Source organism: Poeciliopsis prolifica, unplaced genomic scaffold, assembly GCF_027474105.1.
Source record: "Poeciliopsis prolifica strain line A6 unplaced genomic scaffold, Auburn_PproV2 SCAFFOLD007, whole genome shotgun sequence".
Taxonomy (NCBI): domain Eukaryota; kingdom Metazoa; phylum Chordata; class Actinopteri; order Cyprinodontiformes; family Poeciliidae; genus Poeciliopsis; species Poeciliopsis prolifica.
The window spans coordinates 12,970,097-12,994,749 of record NW_026562382.1 but is presented as its reverse complement, the minus strand read 5'-3'; the positions used below and the strand labels follow the sequence as shown (position 1 = coordinate 12,994,749).

Sequence of the window (24,653 nt, the reverse complement as noted above, 5' to 3'; positions counted from 1 at the left end):
GATTTTGTTCTAAATTAAGAGGATCTGATAGGAAACATTTGTTCAAACGGATGGTGTGACCCTTTTGTGTGCTTTTGCTATACTTTCAAGTCTGACAGAAAACTACACAAATATTTTGTTTATTTTCTATTTTTAGTCAGGTCTCATTTGCTTGTTTTGAAGCAGCCTTCGGCTTTCAATCCAACCAGTGCAATTGTTCTTGTAGCAATAAAATTGAATTTCTATCCCCTTTATTTTTCTAGAGAAGCGCTCGATGTTACTTTGTGCAAGCTGTCTTGGCTCATCTCGTCTTCTTGAAGCGGGATTTGCAAACACAAACATTACGCAGAACCACAGAGTGAAACTGTTGCTTCTTGTTTTCCTGCTGCTCTGAGCGTGATCTCAGTCACGTTTTCACTATGCCGTCTTTCCAAGCTCCACCTTTTCGACGTCGACCACTAACGGGAAGCGCAGGAAGACGCACTCAAACGCACCTCATAAGAAAAGAGGTTTTAATATAATACGGTTACAGTTGTTTATCTTCTGTAAAGAGTGCGTCAGTTTCTGCGCGGTCCTCTCGATAGCTACGGTTAGCATGACTGATCTGTTTATATTAATCCTGGGTCTCCTCTCACGAACATTCCGGTTCAGCGGGTATCCGGGAGGAGCGCAGAGAATAGCAGGTATTCGCAGCTCCGGGCGGCGCCGGGTAGTAAAATGAACGCTCCACAAATGAGCTTTCCCTCGCTGAGTGAGGGCGGAGTCAGTCTACGGAGAGGTGGGACTGCTGAGAGGGGCTTCCACTCCGCTGAAGGAGAAAGGGTTTGGTTTGAACCCGCTGCCAACAAGGAAGCGGACAGCTGAGACAACACCGAGGAGCGACTGCATCATTTCTTTTATCCACCCAAACTAACGGGGTGCTTTTCATTTTTGTAGGCGGGTTTCTCTGTTGTCAGGTGAGCAGGTCAACATGTCTTCCATGGACTTGGAGAAGCTGAAGATGACGGGCGCAGGTCGGGCCATAGCGGTGCTGACCAGCGGTGGAGATGCACAAGGTGACCTTTAGAAAACTCCTGATCTGCATTGAGGTTTAATATTTCACACCTGTGGCTGGACGCGTGGAGCTTAAATCGTGTTTCTGTGCAGCTCTGACCCCACAGAGTGGGTTTGTTTACACATGGACGAGCTGATTGTTCGCACTCAGACATGATCGATTTGGATTTATTTATGTTCTCACTCATAATGTAGTTCAAATGTCCCAACAGGCTCGATGTACGTGAACTATATGCCAATTATAATAGCATATTAAAAGGTTAATGGGATTCGGATGTGAAGAGGCCAAAGTCAAGGCCCCCCTGAGGCCCTGTGCGGATTCACAACCCATATAACAATCCCTACACTAGTATCACTAACTGCACCTACTTAATACTATAATAATACAATATTTACTAGCTTTGAAATCAGGAATTTCCAGCAGAATGTGTGCAACAAACAATTACAGCTACAGTATTACAGCTGATTGAGCTGTAAAGCCAGACTTATTAATATTTAATTAACACCCCCTTACTGCATATCCATACATTTAAAGTTGCAGAGGCTTCCAAGATGGAGATATTACAGGTGCATAAATTAGCAATTGGGTCTGGCTTTTTTCATTATTTAATCATAAATCTTATACTTAAAAGCCTCAACTTTTCAAATTTAAGTCACAGATCATGTTTATGCATGTCTTAAAACTGTACATTTGATCACAAATGTCTTTTTTTTTAGATAATTATTTTAGAACTCTGCTGATGTTTATAGGCTTTTTGGCATGCAGTTCTAGCTCTGCATGCATAAAATCCAATGCAGATTTTATGCATGGAATGAGATGTATAAAAATGTAATCATCCGCTAATTTAAAAATAATATGGACTGCTTGACCCTTTTGATTCCCATCAAAAGTAGATGTAAAGCTGGAGGTATGAGACTTCTTATTTCATACATTCAGTCTAAATGCAATTACATAAAACACGTCCAGTAGTTTTTACAATAATCACAGCCAACTGAAGCTGATTTGCACACGTGATTACGCAATAATGGTGAAAGGCTTAAATCTGAGCTCTCTTCCCCTTGCCCCTCTTGGAACAGGCTCAGCAAACCTTATGTGTCATGATCTGTTCAAGCAAATCTTACTGAGGATTGTTGCTGTAGTCCTCACAGAGCAAATGGCACCTTTGCCCAATAACTGATAAAGAAGTGAAATGCAACAACAGACACTTTAATTTCCTCATATGATGCAATAGCCTGACTGCAAATCGACTAAAGTTGAGTGTAATGTAAGGACAGTGCTGTTTTTGACCCAGGTATGAACGCCGCTGTCCGAGCCGTGACCAGAATGGGCATTTATGTCGGGGCCAAGGTGTACCTCATCCATGAGGTAAACAAGAGTTTTACGACCGCGAGTGAACATGCAGACCGACGTCACATCCTGTTTTATGGCTTTTCTGGGACTGATTGCAATGTTCTTGTGACATTCCAGGGATATCAAGGCTTGGTGGATGGAGGAGAGAACATAAAGCTGGCACACTGGCATAGCGTGACCAACATTATCCAGCTGGTGGGTTGAAAGTTATTACTGTCTTCTGGGAAAATGACTTTCACAAAGTGGAAATGATTACATTACACCCCTGTGTGCCCTCTTGATGCCATCTCATTTTTCCATTTCATACCAATTTGCATAATATACATATATCATTTTGCTAGAATGCAAATAATATTTTTGTAGACTTTACATTATTCTCTATTTCTATATACTGTACTCCAGATCACTCATTAAAGCCAGTTTACTCTCATTGTTTTATTCTACCAAAGGTAATTCTCACTGATGGATATTACTTAATATTGTAAGATAATAGAATGTCTGAAAAAATAGTATTTTCAAACATTACTTGTCACAAAAACATGCTCCTAAGCCACTGGTTTGTTTTTGAACCTGAAAAAAAGTGTGAAATGGGGAAGGAGTGAAATGACCAGAACGCTACCTGGAGCTTTGGTCAACAAAAGCAACCAAATTGGTCAACAAAACCAGTGAAACTAAAGAAAAATTTTTACTAAGGGCTCTTTCTTTAATCATCTCTGAGAAACATGACTAAAGAAATGCAAGGTTGTTTTTATTCTTTAGTCGTCTTTGCTCAGATTTTTTTAAAAACGACTTAAAATATTTTATGTCTTCACCTGACTCTGTTTTATGTGCATTCATTTTAGAAAGCAACGGCTGTTACAGCTGACAATTGTGTTGGTTTTTTCCTGAAGTTTTAGTTTATAAACCATTATGAAACATGCATTTTATGGTACAAGACAAGTATTTTCTGTGAGCATTTTAAGAAGTTTAACAATGAATGCAATAAATGAATGGAAACTTTCAGTATTTCACACAACAGTTTTTTTAAACATGATCTGGACAAGAATCATGTTCAGAAAAAATGTGTGATCTGGCTTGTCGTTTCAGCGACAGATCATATGTTTCAGCTTAGTTTTCACTAGCGTCCCTGCTGCAGGGTGGCACGGTGATCGGTAGCGCTCGCTGCAAGGCCTTCCAGACACGCGAGGGCCGCATCGCCGCCGCCTTCAACCTAGTGAAGAAAGGCATCACCAACCTGTGTGTGTGTGGCGGAGACGGCAGCCTCACCGGAGCCAATATCTTCCGCAGCGAGTGGAGCGGCCTGCTGGATGAGCTCGTACAGAAAGGTCAGCCGCTCTCTGGGAACCGTTTTTTATTTTGACCCGGGATATTTGATCAGTCTTGTTTCCTTGCCATCACTAGTGCTGTATAATGCATTTTAAAGAGAAAATTACATCTGTGGGTCTTCAGGAAGGATCACAGACACGCTTGCGAAGCAGCACAACAATCTGAACATCGTCGGACTTGTGGGATCAATAGACAACGATTTCTGCGGCACTGACATGACCATCGGAGCTGACTCTGCGCTGCATCGCATCATGGAAATAGTCGACGCCATCATGACCACTGCAAACAGGTTAGACAGTCGAAGGAGTTGCATTTGTGTTTTACTGTGATTTTATGTCAATAAACAGCATAAAGCACAACCTTTTGCTGCAATTACAGCTCCAGATTTTTTTTTGAGTTACACAATTAGAGAATAAATATTTTTACCCATTTTTTTATAAAGCACAAGCTCAGTCAAAGCATCAATTTTCAACCTTTTTCACATTACATGATAGGTCATTTTAATCATTTAATTGCGCAAGTATTACTTCCCAAAGATTTTCTCAATTGAGGTTCCAACATCTTGTTTTAATGTTTACTAAAGTGACTAATATCTTTGAAGTTTGGCTGTTGCCAACATTCAGCTCTGCACAGAACTTTGTTACATGATCGTAAGTCATCTTCCTATAATGTGAGTAAGCTTTAGTGTGTTACTGCACTATTTGCCCCCAGCTACGTGAACTCAGCATATCTGCTGTATCCTGCACAGACTTGCTCTCAGTTTTTACAAATGCTTCTATGATTCATGCTTCTCTTCTTTCCTGCAGCCACCAGCGCACTTTTGTTCTCGAAGTCATGGGCCGCCACTGTGGGTCAGTAACACATAGATTTTTAAAGTTATTTATTTATCCTTTTATATGGTGCTAATTAAATTTGGGTAGTAACTAGCTATATTTGAGTAACGTTTTAGAACAACTTTACGTTTAGAAGGATTTTCACTAAGCTGTGGTTTTTACTTTTACTTGAGTAATTTTATTATGAAGTACTGTTACTGTTTCTTGAATAAAATCTCTGGATTCTCTACCCATTGTGAGTAACTTCACAGAACGAAGAACAAGCTCGTTTTAACCAAAAATTAATCAGAAACAAACAGACCTGCAATTTTTGTTGAAGTTTTGTATGCTTTTTACTGAAACAAAAATAGTTAGACAAATTTTTCTTTTGCCTGTTTTTTTTGGTCATTTTTTAATTATGGTATTTCTAAGAATTATTTTCAGTTTGATCTTTTCATACCAATATTTTGGTTCATCGGAGGATGTAATTTTTAAATACTACATCATTCATGACTTGATCAGTTACAAATTTTTTACCAAATACTATTTTTACTGCCACTTGAATAATTTTTTGGACAGCGACTTTTTAGTTTTACTTGAATAAAAATATGTAGTAGTACTACACTTACATAAGTGCATTTTTTGGGTACTCCACCCTCCTCTTGTGCTAATTAGCATGTTTTGCCTGAAGGTATCTGGCCCTTGTATCAGCTTTAGCATCAGGAGCAGACTGGCTCTTCATTCCAGAGGATCCTCCGGTTGAGGGCTGGGAGGATCGCATGTGTGCTCGTCTGGAAAAAGTAGAGCATGAATGCACACAAAAACAGCCCAGATATCATATGAGCACCAGCTTCATGCTGCGGTACACCGTGTCTGAAGGTTTAACCAAGAAACCTCTGTTTACCTTCAGAGCCGAAACAAGGGGTCAAGACTCAACATTATAATTGTTGCAGAGGGAGCCATCGACTCAAATGGAAAGCCCATCTCCTCAACTTACATAAAAGATGTGAGCTCTTATTTACAGTCTTGATGACACTTATAATGGCTGTCAATATGTGTTGAAGACTCCTTACTTAAGATTAAGAAAGTGTATTTTGTAATTCATTGTCTTTGGTGTAGCTTATAAGGACATGTTATTGTTTCTGGAGCTTAAACTATGATTTAGTTTTTCTTTTTTTTTCATACTGGAGAATGTAACATTAATAGATGAGTACTTGTACATCTGTTTGAAGCTGGTGGTGAAGAGGCTGGGCTATGACACCAGAGTGACGGTGCTCGGCCACGTTCAGCGAGGAGGAACTCCGTCTGCGTTCGACAGGATACTGGTGAGGATTGTTGAGTGTATGTTTAAATACCATCATCAACATGATGGCATTTAACTGTTAATTCTTAGTGTAAAGTCGGAAGTTTTAGACAGTTTGAAATTGAAATGATCAGCATGGACAGGTAAATTGTATTTTTCCCTTTATTTAGTAGTCACAGCTTTTAAAAATTATGATAAATTGAGTGACAATTACTTTAGTTTTGGAGCATTAGGTCTCCAGTCCCAGTCCCTGGAGACTTTCTATTAAATACTGGTAGATCAGAGCATTTGTTTGTTCTCTTCCTCTATTTATAGTGTCTGAACTCATCGCCTGACTGGACTGTGTATACAACATTTGTCTGTTTACAGAGAGGCTTTGCAGTGGGAAATACTTAAAGCTGGTTATCCTTGTCAGGTCATTGTTTACATATGAATTCAAAAACAATTTGCTATTATTTTTGTTATTTGATACAAATTTGACTTTTTCCTGGATTAAACTGGGTTGTATACAGTCAAATTTAATATAAGTTGGACCTGTTTGGTTAAATATATAATAAATAAACTCAATTGAAATTGATGAACAGTACATGAAGACCAGCAAACAACTTACAAAAAATCATGTTGACAACTTTCATAGTAACTAATATGCAACCTTAAAATCTTGTCACTTTGCTTCTTTTAATTATTATTGGTTAGCTTCTCTGATTGAAGATTTTCTAGTCCAGCCTGCACGATTTCGCCAGACCCACATTCACTTTTTTCATCTAAATATCAATGTGTGTTTGCAGAGCACCAAGCTGGGAGTGGAGGCAGTAATTGCCCTAATCGAGGCCTCTCCAGACACGCCAGCCTGTGTCATCGGCCTCTCTGGCAACCATGCAGTCCGTCTGCCTCTCATGGAGTGTGTGGACATGGTGAGTCTGGCTCCATAATGGGGGAACTGATTTAATGGATGGCAAACATTGTGATGTGGTTGCAGATTAGCAAGAAAGTTAACAATCTTTTGCAGACCAAGTTGGTGCAGAAAGCCATGAATGAAAGGAGGTTTGCTGAAGCTGTTAAACTGCGTGGAGGGTAAGCGCTCATAGTTATACTGGATTGTGCTGTACAATGATTCTTTAAGGAATATTGAAGTGCTTACTTTTGTTAATTTTGATGATTATCATAACAAAAACTTGACAAAAAAACATTGCTAGTTGTAACCCGAGACCAAATAAAGATGGTCTCTAATATACAAACTGATAAGACTGCTGACTTAGTGACTGTCTAAACAAAGAGGCCAATTAACAACCATTCAATTTTAATAAAGCTTGTTGTTCAGGCTCTATGAGCAAGTGTTCAAATGACCACAATACCACTTAATTGGTCAGCAAACTGGTCTTAATTAAACCACATAGAGAATGTTTTTTTAGTTTTGTTAGGATGTTGATGGAGACATTAGAACAACAATCTAGATGAGGTGAATGTCGCTGTTGAAGCAACTAGAGATTCCTGGCAGATTCACAGGCTGACCACTGGATTGGAGCCCCAATCAAAGCTATACTGTACTGGATATGGAGATACTTTTCAGTAGACTGTCATTTCGGTGTTCCAATTTAGTTTTTTGATTCTTTTAAATAAGTATTTTGTAACATTACATTTTTTGAGAAACTGAATTCTGTGGTTTTATTAGCCTTAAGCCATAATCATTGTTTTTAATAGAATTAACGTGTAATAAATGTACATTAAATGTGTAGATTTACACATTTAATGTGTTTGTTATTGTATTTAACAATGACAAAATACGAGTCATTGTTAAAATATAACAAGTTAAATTAATTTATTAAGAATTGACAAGTTCATGGAAAAGTGCCTGCATACCTAACTATAATGCGTCTTGTTTCTGTAGGAGTTTTGAGAACAACTTGAATATTTACAAGCTTCTGGCCTTCCCAAAGCCTGCTGTTACTGAGGTTAGATTGTTAGACATTAGCTATAGCTCATGTTTTTAAGTGTGAATGTTACATGGGAGATGAACTTGACTTTGGTTCCCCTTTAGAGCAATCACTCTGTGGCTATTCTGAACGTCGGCGCTCCAGCCGGAGGCATGAATGCAGTAGTCAGGTCAGCCGTGAGAGTTGCACTTGCTCACGGACACAAGGTCTACGGTGTCAATGACGGCTTTGAAGGACTTGCCAACGGATTGGTGAGGATGGCTTTTTATGACGTAAAATTTCAGCTATAATTTTTAAAAATAATTTAAAAGAAACTGTTCTCCTTTCTGCCTCTGAGCAGATATTTGAAATGGAATGGCACAACGTGGCCGGATGGACGGGACAAGGAGGATCACTCCTGGGGACAAAGCGGTAAAAAAGAAAGCTGTACTTTTTCAAAAACATGCCTATCAAGTATTTGTGTACTCATAAGCAAATTCAGGTAGTAAAATAAACTTAATTTTAAAATGCTTAGAGGTCAATTGCAACACATTTGAAATTAAACGCCTCACAGTAATTTTAAAACCTTTTTTCATGTTGTGCCTTTCTCAGAACCCTTCCTGCTAATTTCATGGAGAAAATTGTTGAGAACATTGGCAGGTTCAGCATCACAGCTCTGCTTGTAATTGGAGGATTTGAGGTATTTGAGTCTTATTTTCTCTAAATCACTGAATACTATTAATTAAATGCTTCAGACTTACGATCCACGTGTTCATTTCAAAGGGATACGAGGGTGTGCAGCAGCTGTACGAAGCCAGGGGTCACTTCGATGAACTCTGCATCCCCATGTGTGTCGTTCCAGCAACCATCAGCAACAACGTCCCAGGAACGGACTTCAGTCTGGGAGCAGACACAGCTGTCAACGCCGCCATGGAAGTACGTCTGAACAGATCTGTGCACATTTACTGGCAGTTTCATTAAAAAAAAAAAAAAAAAAAAAACATAAAAAAAAAAAGTTTTAAAATAAATTTATCTTTTATTGCAGTAAGATAATCTCAATGAAAAACTGAGAAAAGTATAACCTTCAGTATATTTATTTACTGAATCCCTTTAAATGTAACAAAACTAAAACATTTAAAACTTATGCTTCACTCTTAAAGGCATTTAGGAAGTTTCAGTTTGTAGTCCATGACCAGCCAGCAGGCTACCTGAGAAAACATTTATCTTTCCAAGAAAAGCCTCCAAAGCTCTCTTAGAGAACTGCAGTAACAGTGGCATCTAGAGGTCAGCATGTGTTAAACACTACAGAGATATAATGGTATGGGAGAGGATTAGGGTAAATTGGAAAAAAAAAAAAAAAGAAATTTTCTTTTTCTCAGAATCTTGGAAAAAGTCAGAATTCTGAGATATTTTTTTTCTAAATTCTGACTTTAGTCTCAGCATTGAGCAACTAACAACAGAGATATGAGTTGTACAGAAGAAAAATTACCTTTTTTTAAGTCACAATTATTTTTTTCATAAGTGGGCCTTGTCCTTTGGTGGCTTTGTCAGAAAGAAAGTATTTTGTGCCCTGTCACCACAGTTGTTAATATGAGGAGTTAACTAAATGCTAGTAAGACTAACTATCAGAGGCCTGATAGTGGGCAAAATATTGAACATTTCTTTTTAAAGTTGGTGGGTGTGGCTTATACTCAGGCTCACTGAAAAGAAGTCGGGAGAGAGATTGTGCAGGGAGGAAGGGTCAAAGATCCTTCTCTTGTTCAGGGTAATAAAAATTGTGCAACCAGTGTTTTAGTTAAACCAATTGTTTCTTAATGTGGAGTTTTTCCTCCCACTGAATAAATAAACTCAGAGTTAAGATTTTTCTCATTTTTCAGTGAGAGTGTAGGGTGCAGCATTGCAAGATCAAACTTATTGAAAGCTTTTTGTACATTTTTCACCAGGGGTTCAAATAGACACTGGTGGCACTGTAGTTAAAAATTGTGTTTTGGGTCGATCTGTAGATGGGGCCAGTCAAACCTTTTTATAGCTCAGAAGGAAATACGTCTTACTTTTTAATCAGCATCCGTTCTTTGGGAAGCTTTTTATGTTCTGAGAGTAATTTTACCTTGTCTTCAGGGATGTGACAAGATTAAGCAGTCTGCCTCTGGGACGAAGAGACGAGTGTTTGTAGTCGAGACGATGGGAGGATACTGTGGTTATCTGGCCACCTCCACTGCTATTGCTGTCGGTGCTGATGCTGCTTACATATTCGAAGAGCCTTTTAACATCCATGACCTCAAGGTGAGACTTAAGGGAAAACAAAACACTTTGTCTCGCTTTTTTTGTTCGTCTAATGCATCTTCTCTCAATGTGCCCTCTGTTCATAGACCAATGTTGAGCATTTGGCTGAAAAGATGAAGAAGGACATCCAACGGGGTCTGGTACTAAGGTTCGCAACTTTACAGAGAAATTTAAAATCTTGAGTTTGACATTACTAAATACATGAAATTCAAAGTACTTGTAGTAAAGGCTGATTTTCTACTGAAAAGAATGGCTTCCCGTCTATCCAGTCTTTTTCAACACATTTCTATTTGACTGGTTTAGAATAAATGCTGAGAAGTGCTTAATGATGCTATCAAGGGTTTGAGTCGGCCAAAGTTCAGTTTAGACAGAACTTTGTAACAAGTTGGACACTTTTAAGTGTCCAGCCCTCCAGACTGTTTCGAGGTGACTCTTCTTGTTATCAGGTTTGAGTTTTTTTAAACTATTTTGTCTGTCAAAGTTAATTTGATGCTGGATTTCTGCAAGTGTCAGTGGGTTACATGTATGACTTTCTGCAATTTTCCTAAGACCGTCATTATTTAAAATCACATAAATGATAAAAATAACTTAATATCTAAAGTAAGATTAATATACGTTTGGCAACTTTTCAGTCCCAGTAAGTCAGATCTGCATTTTTACACCTAGGTTACCATACTTAAAACATTTGCAGTACAGTTAACTTCAACAATTATTGATACCGGTTTTCACCAACTATTGACATTCTTGTTTTTGAAGTTTACAACTAAATTAAAGTTACGACCAACATTGTTCAGTCTGGAAATACTTATGACCCTTTAAAACCAAAATTCTGCTGATTAAATGTAGCATTCTGAATATTTAGACCAACAACAGAATGACCTAATTGTGTAATAACTTTGAACTACTGTTGACTATCTTCTTTTTTAAACAGGAACGAATGCTGTCACAAGAACTACACTACAGACTTTATTTATAAGCTGTATTCAGAGGAAGGAAAGGGAGTTTTTGACTGTAGAGTGAACGTGTTGGGACACCTCCAGCAGGTATAGTTTTTAAACTAAGACAACACCATTTGCAGTAGCTTTATAGTGAAAGCAAATATTTTGTATTTTTGGAAGATATATACATTGTCTCTTGATAAAATAACAAGAGCCAATGTAATGTAAACAAATAAGACCATTAAAAGATATATATAGAGAGTGTTCATGTTTGAGTTTCATTGTATTATTTAGGATGTGTGTTTGTGCTGCAGGGAGGAGCACCTTCCCCCTTCGATAGGAACTTTGGCACCAAGTTGGGTGTGAAGGCAACCCAGTGGATCTCCGAGAGGTTGACGGAAAACTTCCGACAAGGTGGAGTTACGCTACACTCCCAGAAAATAAAAGTACTAAACCAAGCTGCAGATGTTTGCTGATGATGCTATTATTTCCCTCCAGGTCGCGTGTTCGCCAACTCCCCAGAAACGGTGTGTGTGCTTGGCCTGAACAGGAAGGTCGTGTCATTCATTCCTGTAACTGAGCTGAAGGCCAGCACTGATTTTGAGTAAGTATTATAAAAAAACATATAAAGTGGCTGCTTTTTTTTGTTAAAAACTTTATACCAAATCATTTATGGGCATTGTTTGTTTGCTTTTCAGGCACCGGATGCCCAACGTTCAGTGGTGGTTCAACCTGAGACCGATGCTGAAGATGCTGGCCAGGTATCAAACCAATTTTGTTGAATATGTCCCTGGAGAGATGGAACATCTTACTCGGCGCTCCATCAGCATTGATGCTGGATACTAGGCTCATTGAGGCAAAACTTCTGTATGCAGTTTTCAACCCTTATCTATCCATCCTTTGTCCCATTTTCACTCAGGAGTGAGGAGTTTTGGTGCTCTCCCTCATAAACCTAGCCAGAGTGCCCTAGTGGAAAATAATTTCTATTTGCATATGAAATTGCACTGGACCAACATCCACTATAGAATGTAGATATTGTTTTCTCTCCAGTTGAATTCCTCCTGCCTTAACTTTACCTAAGAAACAAGAACTCTTATTCTCTTGTCATACGGTTAGATTTTTGCATTAAGCTGTTATCATGCCTTTTAGCTTGCCTTGCACGTGGGCTTATTTAATACTTTATGTAGATTAAAGAATGAAAAGATGAAGCAAATAGGTTAATTGGAAATGTGATGTTTTGTACATGTATTTTGGGAACAATTGTGTAAAATGAACAGTGTGCTTCTCTGTCAGAACAGAACATGTTGATTTACACAAAAGCTAAATGATCAGTTCACCATCTCAGGCTTAAAGATTAATGCTATGAGTAGCCTAAGTGGTAAAATAATTATTAGGTGACTTATTTGGAAAAAAAAGTCAGGTGCTCTGCCATGGCAGATGCTGAGGTGAGTGAATTTATGTAGACAAGGCAAGACACTGCTAAGCGAAGCATGAATTTAAGTAAGATTATCAGAATGTGGCTGCAATATTTGAGTAGCATTCATGCAAATAATGTTGCAGTGGAGCATATTTACAATAGATCTGATGTCTTTGCATTAGTGTGACTGAAGTATAAGATGTTTTCTATTATTTAGTGTGTGCCTGTGACTGCAGATGCCCTGAGAATCAAGTTCTTGTTTCTATAAAGTTCAGGCCCCTTCCTGTTGAATGAAAATTGGACTGTGTTTCTTAAAAACTTTTTTAATAAATCTAATCAGTGTAATACTATTTAAGATCAAGCAACATAATTTTCAGTATTCATTTATTAGCTGACACATTTAATAAAGAGAAATTCTGTACTTTCTCCAAGGTGCTTGTAAGAATTCTTTTTCTACTCAAATTGCTGCTATAGAACAGTCAACCAGATGTGTCACCAAACCAAAGTTTTACAGAACATTTATTGAATATCATGTTTTACAACAAATGAATGTAGATGCTGCACTATAAATATCTTGCTTTTAAATCCACATATAGAAAATGCTTACATTCTGAGCCATAAGACAAAAACAGGAGCCTTCAGTGAAAGAAATAAGCCTAAAAAATTAAGACATTTTAAAAGTTTTGTTTGTTTTATCTGAATATTTTGTGTGGCTAATGTGATTGTAACTCAAGGGACCCATACATATATATATATATATATATATATATATATATATATATATATATATATATATAGTGTGGTTGTGTGACTGAAGCAACATATCTAGTATTAATTCAAATTAATTGAATTTTCTGAACCTATGAAACACTTTATTACAATGTAAAACATGTAAACTTTACAACTACTGTATTTGAAAGTGAGAAATCCATAAAGAAATATAAACTTCTGAGGTGTTTAAGTATATCAATGACGTATATGTATATCCAAGTATGACGCTATTATGTATACATTGTTTTGTGATTACCCCAAATATGTCTGTATATCAACAGTTGAATTCAGGAACTTAAATCACTGCCAGCTCAACAACACAAGGAAATAAACAGGAACTCCATACACAAAATGTTGTAGTGTGGTTTTTCTTTTCTCAGAAGTTGAATGAAAACGGAAACTCATCTTTGGAGTTTTTCTTGCTTGACTCAGGACTCTTGCTTGTAAAGGCAAACTGGAAGTCTTCACTTTGCTCTGGTTGGTCAAACAGGAACTCAGTGGCTAGAAAAATCATATCCCAAATCGAAGGGTTAATTGATTCGAGTAAGGTGGTTTCAAATGTTTAATTTATATGGACACAGACTGATATATTTCAAGAGTTAATTTCTCATTTTCATGGGCATGGTTCACAGCTAACAAAAAACCCAACATTTTCTCTCTCTGGAAATAAGAATCTTGCAAAAGACTGAAGGAGTGTCAAGACACAAAATTGGATGTGCTTGAGGTCTAATGTGAACTTCCCATGGTCAGTGATGTCTTGTCATTTGCTAGTTACAGTCAACTTTGACTATTAGGTTTTATGAAGATGCTGATTTAATTGCTCACGTTGTCCAAAGTACCAATACCTTGTTCAGTTACCATGGTTTTATTGTTCTTGACTGTCCAGCAAACTCACTTGACCAAACCCCCATAGAGAAACTGTGCAGTAAAGACAAAAGGAAGATGAGATGTCGTTCTTCTGGATACATCAGTAGAACCACAGGCTGATAACTGCAATGCTATACTGCACTGATGCAGTAATTCATGCAAAAAGAGTCCCGACCAACTATTGGTATTATTTATTTTTTGTTAATCTGAGAAAATTAATCTTGTTTTTTATTAGCTTTAAGCCATATTTATTAAAATTATTGAAAATAAACTTTGTGAGCAGAACACACTGGTTGCAATGAATCTAAACATAAGTTTCACTTTTCATGTACTGAAATAAATAAACTTTTAAATGACATTTTAATTTATTGGGATGCACCCAGAGGTAATAAAACAGCTTCTGAACAGATACTTACTACTTGAAGATTTAGCATCTGTGGCTTTCTGTAAAGAAGATGAACATCCCTCAGTATCTTTTCTCCAGATATAAGGTCTAATACCTTGTAATGCGAACCTCACCTTGTCGTCGAAAAAAGAGCCAGAAAAAGCAAAAGAGGATTCCTGCAATGACAACTATAGTTAACTCTGAAACCAAGAAAGAGCAATTGCTGTTGGATTTAGTTTTTTCCTTCAGCGAACTTCCTACTTCTTCCTGGGATGGGCCAACATCAAATCCAAATCCAGGAAATCCAGGTGTGCTAACATTGGAGTTCAGATTGAGAACAAAAGCTGAAGATTTAGCTGACTCGGGAGTACCTTGATGAGAAGAGCTGGTGGGACTGAAGCTAACACAAGAGCAGAACACATCTCTTCAGGTTTTGTTTACAACTTGACTCAAAAGTCTTGAACTCATAAAATCTTACTTGAACGTAAATTTTGGAGTTGAGAACACGGATGTTTCAGCTGGAAAGAGAGCCTGTACATTGTCTTCTTGAAATGTTTGAGGAAAACTATTGGCTTCCTGATAGTCCTCTGCATCAGGTGCTTCATCCTGCATGTTATCCTTTTGGACTTCCTCTGGTAAAGTAGGAACCAGCACCTTGTGACAGAAAAAACAACAAAACTCTTTTTCAGACAATGTTCAATGTAATCTAGCATGTTACTATTTACAATCCAAAACCCACATTGAAATTATATATTCAAGTCACTATGTGTTACGATATTTGCAACTTTATTTTGTAAAAACATACATTGTAAAATTGTAAGTAAAAAGACAGGGTAAAATATATGTCAACAGTTTTAAATTCAGTACAGTAGTTTGAAAAACAAAGATCTCTTACCCGCTGGTCTGTTCCTGTCGCTCCCTCACTCTCACTCTTTGCATCAGGCTCCTGATGTCCCTGCATGACATTCATTGATTTGCAACCCTTCATCCATCCATTTTCTAACATCCTGGACCCTAGTGGGGTCGAGGGGTGCTGGTGCTTATTTCCAGGGAGTGTTTCGGGCAAGAGGCGGAGTCACGCTGGACAGGTCGCCAGTCTGTCGCAGATACTGCGCCAGTCTGTACATATACTAATGTACAGTATCAGAACGTGAACTAACTAAAGAAAAAATAAAGTGCTGTACTGCACTTAATAACCTAGTCATACCATAACCCTAATTTAATTTATATAACCTAAAAGTTAATCTAGGTGAAAGTTTTGTGCATTGAAAGTGCAAATGCATTAAAAACTACAGTGACTCAGTCCACTAAAAATCAGAGAATAAACTAAAACCTGTTCCTCCTGTGAAATTTCTGGTTCTTCTGCCTCAGAGTGCATTTCTTCTGGTGGACCTGACTCTGAAAATAAAACAACAATCTGACGGTGATCTTCAATGAAGACGTCTATATATGAATAAATAATAAAAAAATGTATTTCAATTCACCATCTGACAGCTGCAGAGACCAGAGCTCTTCATTTGATTTGTCAGAGGCAGTGAAGCAGCTGGTTGGATCCTGCGGTTCGTTTCCCTCACTCACCTCCTCAGTATTTACCTCCACAGCAGGTTCATGGTCACTCTGTAATATTATGTTCAGTATTGATATAATTTTATAGAATATGATTACTGATGTGTTATCAGTGACAAAATGTCAAACTGATCAATCTGAGTACAGCCGCTTGGTTGAGATCAATGCATGACATGTCAATGGAGCAATCCTCCTTCGTCTGTTTGGATTGTTCTTCTGTTGTGTGGTGCTTGCCTAAAACACTACAGAGAAAATTGCATTTAATTAGTAAATAAAAAGCTTTAAAAGTTTGCTTTGTTTTTGTTATTTTTAAAACAAACCCATCTGGTAGTTTTTCCATGGAATAAGAAGTCACATCTGGATCTGTTCAAAAATTGTTGAATATGTAAATTTTCAGCTCATCCAGAGAAAAGACAAATTACAAAGAAAAGACCAGGTTACCAGTAAGATATTCCAGTTCTTTCTTTTTCATCATCATGCAATCATCACAGTGTTTAATTCGACTCTCAGTTTTCTCTATCTCAGCCTGCAGCAGGAGGAGCTTCTGAGCGAAGGGATTTTGGAAATATGTTTCTTTGTATGACTCCAGTGTCTGCAGGTAGGTAGCAAACCTTTCTTTGTAGACTTCCCTAACAAGTTGGTGTAAAATCAACAATTCAGTTTTGTACATTTAAATGCAGCTTTCAACTGATCAAATTATGCAATAGCCTACTGGTCATGGTCGTAGCTGCTTTGTCTACTTTCCAGTTCTGTTTTCAGCGTCTGTTCATACTGAAGAAGCAGGCTGATGGTCACCTTCATGCTGGAGTGTCATGGATGACAGAAAAAAACAGTAAATAAAACCCTACTATAATGTAACTGGGTTAACAATACATTTGATCATGTTGACCAGTGCACACTGTGGTACTTCATTGCTGTTACCTTTTTGTTTTTTCTTTATTCTTCGTTACAGTGCTCTGCTTCACTCGAATTTCTTCATCAAGATTCTTGATGTATCCTTGAATTGCTTCAATGTAAGACCTCTTCTCAGTGATGAGATTTCTGCACTCTGTTTAAAGAAATACTTCATATTACTTACTCTCGTGCATTTGATACATACCGTGGAGCACAATGCGATTATAATACTTCAAGTTACTTATCGCGATATATCAATTAATAAAACTAACAGGCCACGATTTGTTTAACTTATCAACAAGTGTAGCAAGACATACCTTTGATTTGCTTTTGGATTGCATTCTTCTTTTGAGAAGCCTCTCGAATTTTAACAGCTAAAAAGAAGTGAAATTATTTGATTGCCTTTTGTTTGTAAAAGATACCTGCCCCGACAGCTGTCAATAGTTTCTCGTATTGTCAAGAAACAAAGTCAAAATGTAAGCTAGGTGCCAACTTAGCTTGCATTAGCTAAAGTGCTAACAACAAAAACCCGAACAAATTTAACTAAGATATAGTTGTAAACATAATAAACGTACCGAATTGAAACACAAGACTGTCAATATTGTCTAGCAAATGCTGCTCCGTCATGTTAGGCTGAACCAGCTAACGGCGCTAATTACAAGTTAAGAATTTCAACTATAACGAAAAATGATGGTTTAAAGCTAAATGTGTGATAAGGTGACAACTTAAGCCACCAGTTATACAGAAAAACACAGGTTGAGGTTAAAGTCTATTCTTAGATTAGAAAGAATTCACGCTAAAGGAAACAAACGTTGGAGGTTTTTCAACGACCATGAGGACCGTCACGCTTCCTGGTTTGTTAACAATGGCGACCGTCAGCCACCTCTTCCTGAACGCAGTACTTACTGATGGATTTCACTACTGTACTTTTAATACTTGTTTGCCAATGGTTTTATGTAGAATAATATTTCATTCCTTAAAATTAAAACATGAAGTCTCAACATTAAGACTCGAAATATGTTCCCTTAAAATGACACAAATGACTCGTAATTGTGGCTTCATTGTGTTGGCTTTTCATTTCCAATTTTTTTGAACGACGTTTATTTCAACAGTAGCCTGCTTTTTGTGTCAACAGATGTCTAGGAACTAGTTTAATTCATTCTGATCATTGTGATCTTGAAAATGTCCCTTTCAGGCTTCCAACTCATTTGTGCATTTATTCAGTCTGTTACAGTTGAAACCCTGAAACCAAGATCCACTCAACAAGTGACTTTTTCTTGTTATCTTTCTGTCTCGCACAATTATGACTTTGCAACTCAAAGATACTATTCATTTAAGATCAAAAATGTGGCTTTTTTTTCATTTCGTAGTTCTGTTTTTTGTTGCACTGTAAATCATTTTATCTTTTATCTTAAATTGTGATTTTGAATATTTTTATTTTATTTTTATCTTAAATTTGTTCATATTTTATATGATGCGTAAGACCACGTTGTCTTTCGTTTGGAGCTACCGGGCTTCCATAGTGGAAATAATCTTTGGTATCCAAATTCTGCAGCTAATTCCTGCTTTTTCCTCCAAAAGCAGAAGTGACGGTGTGGCTGGAGCAGGGATCAAGGATGGCGTGGATTGGTCTGATTTTGTAGGATTTTTGCTTAGGGGCGGGATTAGTCCTATTCCAGAAGCCGTTTTGCGTAGCGCATCTGTATGCCCAGAAACGCAGCACTGGGGTGTGTTTGTGTGTTCCTGATCCGCTAGTTTATTCTCACACTGTCCCAGTTTTGCTGCTCGCCGTTCTTTTAAAGGTAAGCCTGCATTTCAGTGGGAGAATTTTTAGACGGCGGCGGATTTCCACCGGCTGCTGTCTGCAGACAAAAGAGCGGAACATGGGTGGGATTTACATGGGAGGGGAATCAGCTGTATGAGGGTTGCATTGTCGATTTCACCCTCTCCTATAAGAATGCATTCTTACTGGACGCCCTGTTTATTTTTCGTGTGTTTTTTTATACATATGTCTGTAAGGAGGATGTAAGATAACAATTATGTGCTCAGATAATCATGACGGTCATGCAAAACAAAACAAAAAAATTCTTTCTAAACTGAACAAATCCAGGCTCCTGCTTTGTTTTTGCTACATCCGGTTTTCCCTATACATCCATATGAAAATAGATGCCATTTCCTGGATGTAAACAGTCTACAGCAGGACATAGAGAAAACATTCGCTGTTTTGTGTAAAATTGAGCAGAGAATGCCTGCATGCTGAGGATTAAATAACAAGTAAGCTTCTTCTAACTGGACTCTCTTCCTCTCTGTTGTGTGTGTTTCTGTGCTTGGGTTGCCTTCCAGTAATCTACATTAATTTTTTATAAACGCAGTAGATGGGACACATATTTCAGCCCACGCCTAACGCATCAGAAAAGTAGCCCATCATTATTTGGTTTCAAGGAAAGGATGGCACAGGTAGAGGAATCTCACACTGAAGGGGAGAGCAGTCCTCAGATGGTCTCCTTGAGATCAGACGTGTCAGTGAGCCAGGGGAATGATGGAGAAGTGGGGCCATCTATGAGGAGGAAGAGGAGGAAGAAGAAAGAGCCCCGTCCAGAGTCCATCATCGTGTACCGCTCCGAAATGGAGAGAGGAGAGGAGCAGAGCGGAGAGGAGGGAGGAGAAAGGAGCACAGAGGAGGGAGCAAAATTCCTGGGAACACCGACAGGAGAAGGTGAGAGTGAGTAGTGTTAGAGTTGAAGAGTAGTACACAAGTTCTAATTGTGTTCGGTTTTCTATTTTAATAAAACAAACAAAAAGCAAATATGTAGTGGGCTTTCATTTCCAGCCTTTTTAAATTTTGTTTTAAACATGTCTCATTGAATCTCAATATAAATACAGCTGTTCAAGATAAGCTGAAAAATATACTGGGTTTTTTTGTATTGTATGGAACCTATCATCTAAAAATTAGCCAAGCCCTAAAGCGTGCACAACTTTAGTCTACTTTTAATTCCAAATCTGGATTATTTGAACTTTGCGATTAAAATAAACAGTTTTATTAAAAGTTTTACTGTTTAATAAAACTGCTTCTGTTTAATAAATGTTTAATAAATAACTTGTGTATTTGACAGTAATATTGTTTTTATTTAGCTTTTTGTTAGATGTTTTTTTATGTATTGTTGTTCATCTCAAACCTAATTTTATCTCTGAACAGAAAGGGACTGGAACCTTCCTCCAGACAGCTGCTACGTGACGCTTACTGGCACCATCACTCGAGGAAAGAAGAAAGGCCAGGTGGTGGACATTCACGTCACTTTGACAGAGAGGGAACTCAGGGATCTGGCCAAGTCAAAGGAGCGTCTTGATGCAGAGTGTGAGGCTGGGGAAGGGTACAAACGAAAGTGTGCCTTAGGAGTGTGCCAGGGACCCCATGTGGTGCTGTGGAGCATCTCCTGCGCTCCTGTGGTTTTCCTCCTTTCCTTCATCACCTCCTTCTACTACGGCACGCTCACCTGGTACAACGTCTTCCTGGTGTACAATGAGGAGCGGACGTTCTGGCACAAGATTACTATTTGCCCCTTTCTCATCATCTTTTACCCTGTGCTCATCATGCCCTTGGCGTTGTCTCTGGCTCTATACTCAGCTGTGGTGCAGGTGTCCTGGGCTTTCAGTGAGTGGTGGATGGCGGTGCGAGACCTGGAGAAAGGCTTTTGTGGCTGGGCCTGTGGGAAGCTGGGGCTGGAGGACTGCTCTCCCTACAGCATTGTGGAGCTGCTCGACTCTGACATGGTTTCTGGGACTCTGCAGAGCAAGGCACCCAGTGAATTTGCCCAGACGTCATCAGTTTGAGGGGGGCATTGCTGATTTGCTGAGCTGTGCAGCTGTATTCAAAGGCCTTTTTCACATTTTATCAGGTTAAAACCACAAACTTTAATGGATTTTATTTGAGTTTCATGTGATTAAACAACACAACGTTCACCTTTTGTTGCACTTGAAGCTGCAAGTATTGTATGTTAACCAGTTTTGCATGTCTAGAGACTTACATTTTTGTCAATTCTTCAAAAAATAACTCAAGCATATTCCGATTATTCGAACATTATCAGTGAATATTTATTTTCAAGTCTTGTCATAAATTATTTGTTAATTATACCATTTGGACTTTGACAACATCACTCTCACATGAATATACTCTGATCAGAACCATTCCAGCTCTGACTGTATGTTTATGAATATAAACCTGCTCTAAAGAGAACCTCTGCCACAGTGTCGAATGCTTCTAGTACATTTTCTTTCCAGGATTGTTCTGTATTTAGCTCCATTCAGCTTTTCATCATCTCTGACCAGCTTCCCTGTCCCTGCTGAAGAAAAGCATCTCCACAGCACAGTGGAGATGGACTACATACGGCTTCAACCCTGGGGTTCTTCTTGTTATGCTTTCAAATTTAAGCCAGATTTGTAACAGTTGCCTGGGCAACAGATTCCCCATCCTGAGTAGTGAATATTCTTTTGATTTGTTCACTAATGTTCTCTAATTTAGGTTTCCCCAACTCTGGCCCTGAAGGCACATTGCCTAGCATTTTTTTCTCTGCTTTGACAAGCTTTATTTTGATTTATAACTAATTTACAAGTGTTGGTTGAAATGCAATCATGCAAATCTGGGGTGTTAAAAGCAGGGAAACATCTAAAACATGCAGGGATGTGTGCCTTTAGTACCAGGATTGATCTAACAAACATATCAGTCCTTTAAACAGTTTTTGCATTTATAATGAGATCAGAGTACTCAGAACTGAAACTATTTATCAATAGATTTTCTTTTTACAGGACCCTCTTTATGTTGGCATAAATAAAATGCTGCTGTCATTTTAACTTTTCATCTTAGTTTGAAGACAAACACATGGAAGTTTTAATTCGCAAGAAAATATAGTTACAGATTTTAGAAATTGTAATTTGATATAATTCCTACTTTTGGTTGTAAATATATGACTTCATTTTAATCTTATTCTTTAATTAAACTGAAAAAGAAGATTTTCCTCAGAATTATTATTTTGTTTCAGAAAAATGCTGTACAGCATAACTCAGTATGTACTGCCCAAACTGTCTTCTGGTGCTGAATCTTATTAAACTATAAGCATAACTGGTTATCAGGGTTTTTATGGTTCTCAACTTCTATCATTAAACAGCTACCAGGGTTTACTAAACCAATCTCAGAAACTTTTCACCTCATGTTGGCCTTGGCTTGGAAAGCCATGCTGGAGATCCAGTAACACAGAAAACTCAACATCATAACCAAGTTTCACTTGATCTGTAAATATCTGTAATAAACATTTGTGATTGCTGTGCAATGACTTGTGTAACTTCCAAAGTTTAGAAGGCTCTGCATGAACTGTTCCAGTGGGAAAAGTCAATAGTAACACATTGTTGACTGAAAGATTATTTTGCGTTTTAAAGAGTCTGATTTCCACCATTGGTTCTCTATTTTGTGATGTTACTTTTTTTTGTGTATGTTGTCAGTCTAAGTGTTTACACCTGGCCTAATAAAAACTATACTTTCCATGTCTGTTGTAGTATCATAGCTCAGTATTATTTAAATAGTCTGGACAGTTTTGTTGAAAATAAATGCTCAGTCAACCCTACTGTGCACAAAGACACCTCAATGTTTACCTGTGTACTTTTGAAATAAGACAAAATTTTGGATTACTAGTGTAATAATGAGTATTGAGTGATCACTGATGATCCATGAGAATATGGTGTTATATTTTGATTTTTTTTAAATTATTACTCCACTTACATTCAATACAGCTCAGGAGGATGTCTGGAGTTCTTAAAAATACTTTAACTGCAGTATGATCCATTCAAAGTGAATGTCCAAGAAGGTTTTGTTCTTGAATATAACTGAAAACCAAAAAATGTTACATGATTATTTTTATTCAAATATACATTTATCTGCTTTTCTCGACATTCATTTATGCGTTTTGGGGTTCGGTGATGCGGTAACCATTGGAAAATAAAGAAGATTTTAGTTATGATGCATTGAGTGAAGAGGAAAAAAAATTAAAAATTCAGTATTTGACCTGTCAATCACTGGTCAAAGGCAATCAAGAAAAAATGAACAAATTTGTTCAGCCACTACTTATAACTTCATTTTATTATGTTTTTGCTCAATCTCAGCACCATGAAATGAACTATGTGCGATCAGAATCTCATTGTTTTGCTTCATTTGTAGTTTTCTAGTTGATAAATCTTGTCAGATTCCCATGTATTCATATTTCATATGTTGTCTCTTCATTTCTGGATTTATTTCTGTTATCCTTTGACAAGTTGTTTAAGCTCCTGTATGTGTTTTACACTGCAGCACTTTGACATAAACTGGGTGAGTAGATATTGGTTTTAGATGAGTCAGATTATTTAAATGCTTGGTGAGTCATCTGTTGGGGTGTGTTTGAGAATATGTAACCATGTATGGCCTCCCCTTTCTGGGTATGCTGTTTTTGTTTACAATAATAAAAAAAAAAGAATAGATGTGGTTTTGGACTGACTCTGTTTTCCACATCACGTTTTGTAAATCCACATAATGGTAAAGAATAAAGGTAAAACAAAGGATAGCATCACTGCATTTCAGTGGTGAGATGTTTTCTTAACGTATTCCTCCCCTCCTACTGTAAAACAGCCAATAATATCCAGTTCTTATTTTCTGTAAATACATGTACACACTGTTATCTCTGCTACCTCTCAGCATGTAGATCCTGGGTTCAAATCCAGGCCACAACTTCCATTTTCATTGCTGATATTTGGCTTCCATGTTAGATTAACTGGTCACTTTAAATTGCCCTCAGGAGGAAGTACGTGTGTGTGCACATGGTTCTTTGTCCTGCATATTTCTGTTACCCTTTTATCAGCTGGCAACCTGCCGAGCCTATTGGCTGCAGTAGAAAGGCACCAGCCTCCATGGATCAATCAATGGATGGATTAATTTATTCACAAAGAGAAACTGCCATATTTCATTTCCTTCCACATATGTCTGAAATGATTACTCAAATTAATTGATTATTAAAATAGTCATCAACTAATTTTGTAATTAATTAATTTTAACCTAATATACACACTGAAAAGGGTAATTTTCTGAAACACCAACTCAGAGCAGTAATTAAGCCAAAACTATACAAAATATATACAAATTTTGAACTTAATGTGGATAATCTTTTTCTGTAAATATGTTCTTCCCAGAACTTTTCAAATAGCATCGTTTCAGCTTCATCTGGCTCAAATTACGTAAATGACAACAAACTACCAAACACAAACAGGAAGTATGTGCTCTAATTCTCAATTTTGTAAAATGAAAAAAGATCACAGTAGCTGGATAGCAAAAGTGTTTATCACAGTTGACATTTTAAAAAATATATTATTTAAAGCATGCTTAAAAAATGTATACTTTTGTCTGTTAATCTGTTTCATTGACATGTGTTTATTTACCAGGATGGGTGAAATGCCTCTCTGAGGTCAAGTCTCCTGGCAGGTCAAGATCTTTTATAGCAGTACAAGCAGAGCTCCAACATGTGTTTCCCACCCCTGGTTCTCAAGGCACACTGACCATCAAGTTGCAGGTGTTCCTTTGATTTTAATTAATGGCGGATTCTTGTTGCCATCATCTGAATCAAGATTATCAAAGCGGGTACACATGCAGCACATTGTGCTTTGAGAATAATGGGTGTAGAGAGCCACGTGAAACACAAGAGGGCGTATAACCCACATCTTGATTTCTAGAAACGAAAACACCGTTCGTATAAATACGTAAAATATTGTTGATCTTTACTGA

General features: G+C 37.6%; 3 protein-coding genes across 4 annotated transcripts; 2 read left to right on the top strand and 1 right to left on the bottom strand.

Annotated features, from left to right (window-relative positions):
• Positions 1 to 747: 747 nt before the first annotated feature.
• Positions 748 to 13,146, top strand: pfkla (phosphofructokinase, liver a). Its single transcript, XM_055031980.1, has 22 exons — positions 748 to 1,034; positions 2,325 to 2,398; positions 2,501 to 2,578; positions 3,519 to 3,708; positions 3,833 to 3,998; positions 4,516 to 4,560; positions 5,213 to 5,321; positions 5,432 to 5,527; positions 5,754 to 5,846; positions 6,613 to 6,738; positions 6,834 to 6,898; positions 7,713 to 7,776; positions 7,863 to 8,009; positions 8,099 to 8,169; positions 8,350 to 8,437; positions 8,521 to 8,673; positions 9,856 to 10,020; positions 10,107 to 10,168; positions 10,952 to 11,063; positions 11,273 to 11,372; positions 11,457 to 11,562; positions 11,657 to 13,146. Exons 1-22 carry the CDS (start codon positions 950 to 952, stop codon positions 11,802 to 11,804), a joined length of 2,343 nt encoding a protein of 780 aa, XP_054887955.1. The 5' UTR covers positions 748 to 949; the 3' UTR covers positions 11,805 to 13,146.
• Positions 13,147 to 13,155: 9 nt separating this feature from the next.
• On the bottom strand, positions 13,156 to 17,731 carry LOC129361234 (uncharacterized). Its single transcript, XM_055031981.1, has 15 exons — positions 17,434 to 17,731; positions 17,176 to 17,232; positions 16,886 to 17,012; positions 16,677 to 16,766; positions 16,406 to 16,593; positions 16,285 to 16,327; positions 16,110 to 16,206; positions 15,883 to 16,015; positions 15,732 to 15,796; positions 15,294 to 15,353; positions 14,877 to 15,052; positions 14,660 to 14,798; positions 14,533 to 14,574; positions 14,430 to 14,457; positions 13,156 to 13,647 (listed from the first exon to the last, which is right to left on the bottom strand). The coding sequence occupies exons 1-15, from the start codon at positions 17,483 to 17,485 to the stop codon at positions 13,523 to 13,525; spliced, it is 1,422 nt and encodes a 473-aa protein (XP_054887956.1). The 5' UTR covers positions 17,486 to 17,731; the 3' UTR covers positions 13,156 to 13,522.
• An 817-nt stretch (positions 17,732 to 18,548) lies between these two features.
• Positions 18,549 to 23,343, top strand: tmem169b (transmembrane protein 169b). 2 transcript variants are annotated; one of them, XM_055032471.1, is made up of 3 exons: positions 18,549 to 18,660; positions 19,231 to 19,574; positions 20,055 to 23,343. In XM_055032471.1, exons 2-3 carry the CDS (start codon positions 19,307 to 19,309, stop codon positions 20,687 to 20,689), a joined length of 903 nt encoding a protein of 300 aa, XP_054888446.1. In that variant the 5' UTR covers positions 18,549 to 18,660; positions 19,231 to 19,306; the 3' UTR covers positions 20,690 to 23,343. The 2 variants fall into 2 exon arrangements, with proteins under 2 accessions (XP_054888446.1, XP_054888445.1); XM_055032470.1 differs by having other exon boundaries at positions 19,202 to 19,574.
• The last annotated feature ends 1,310 nt before the right edge of the window (positions 23,344 to 24,653 follow it).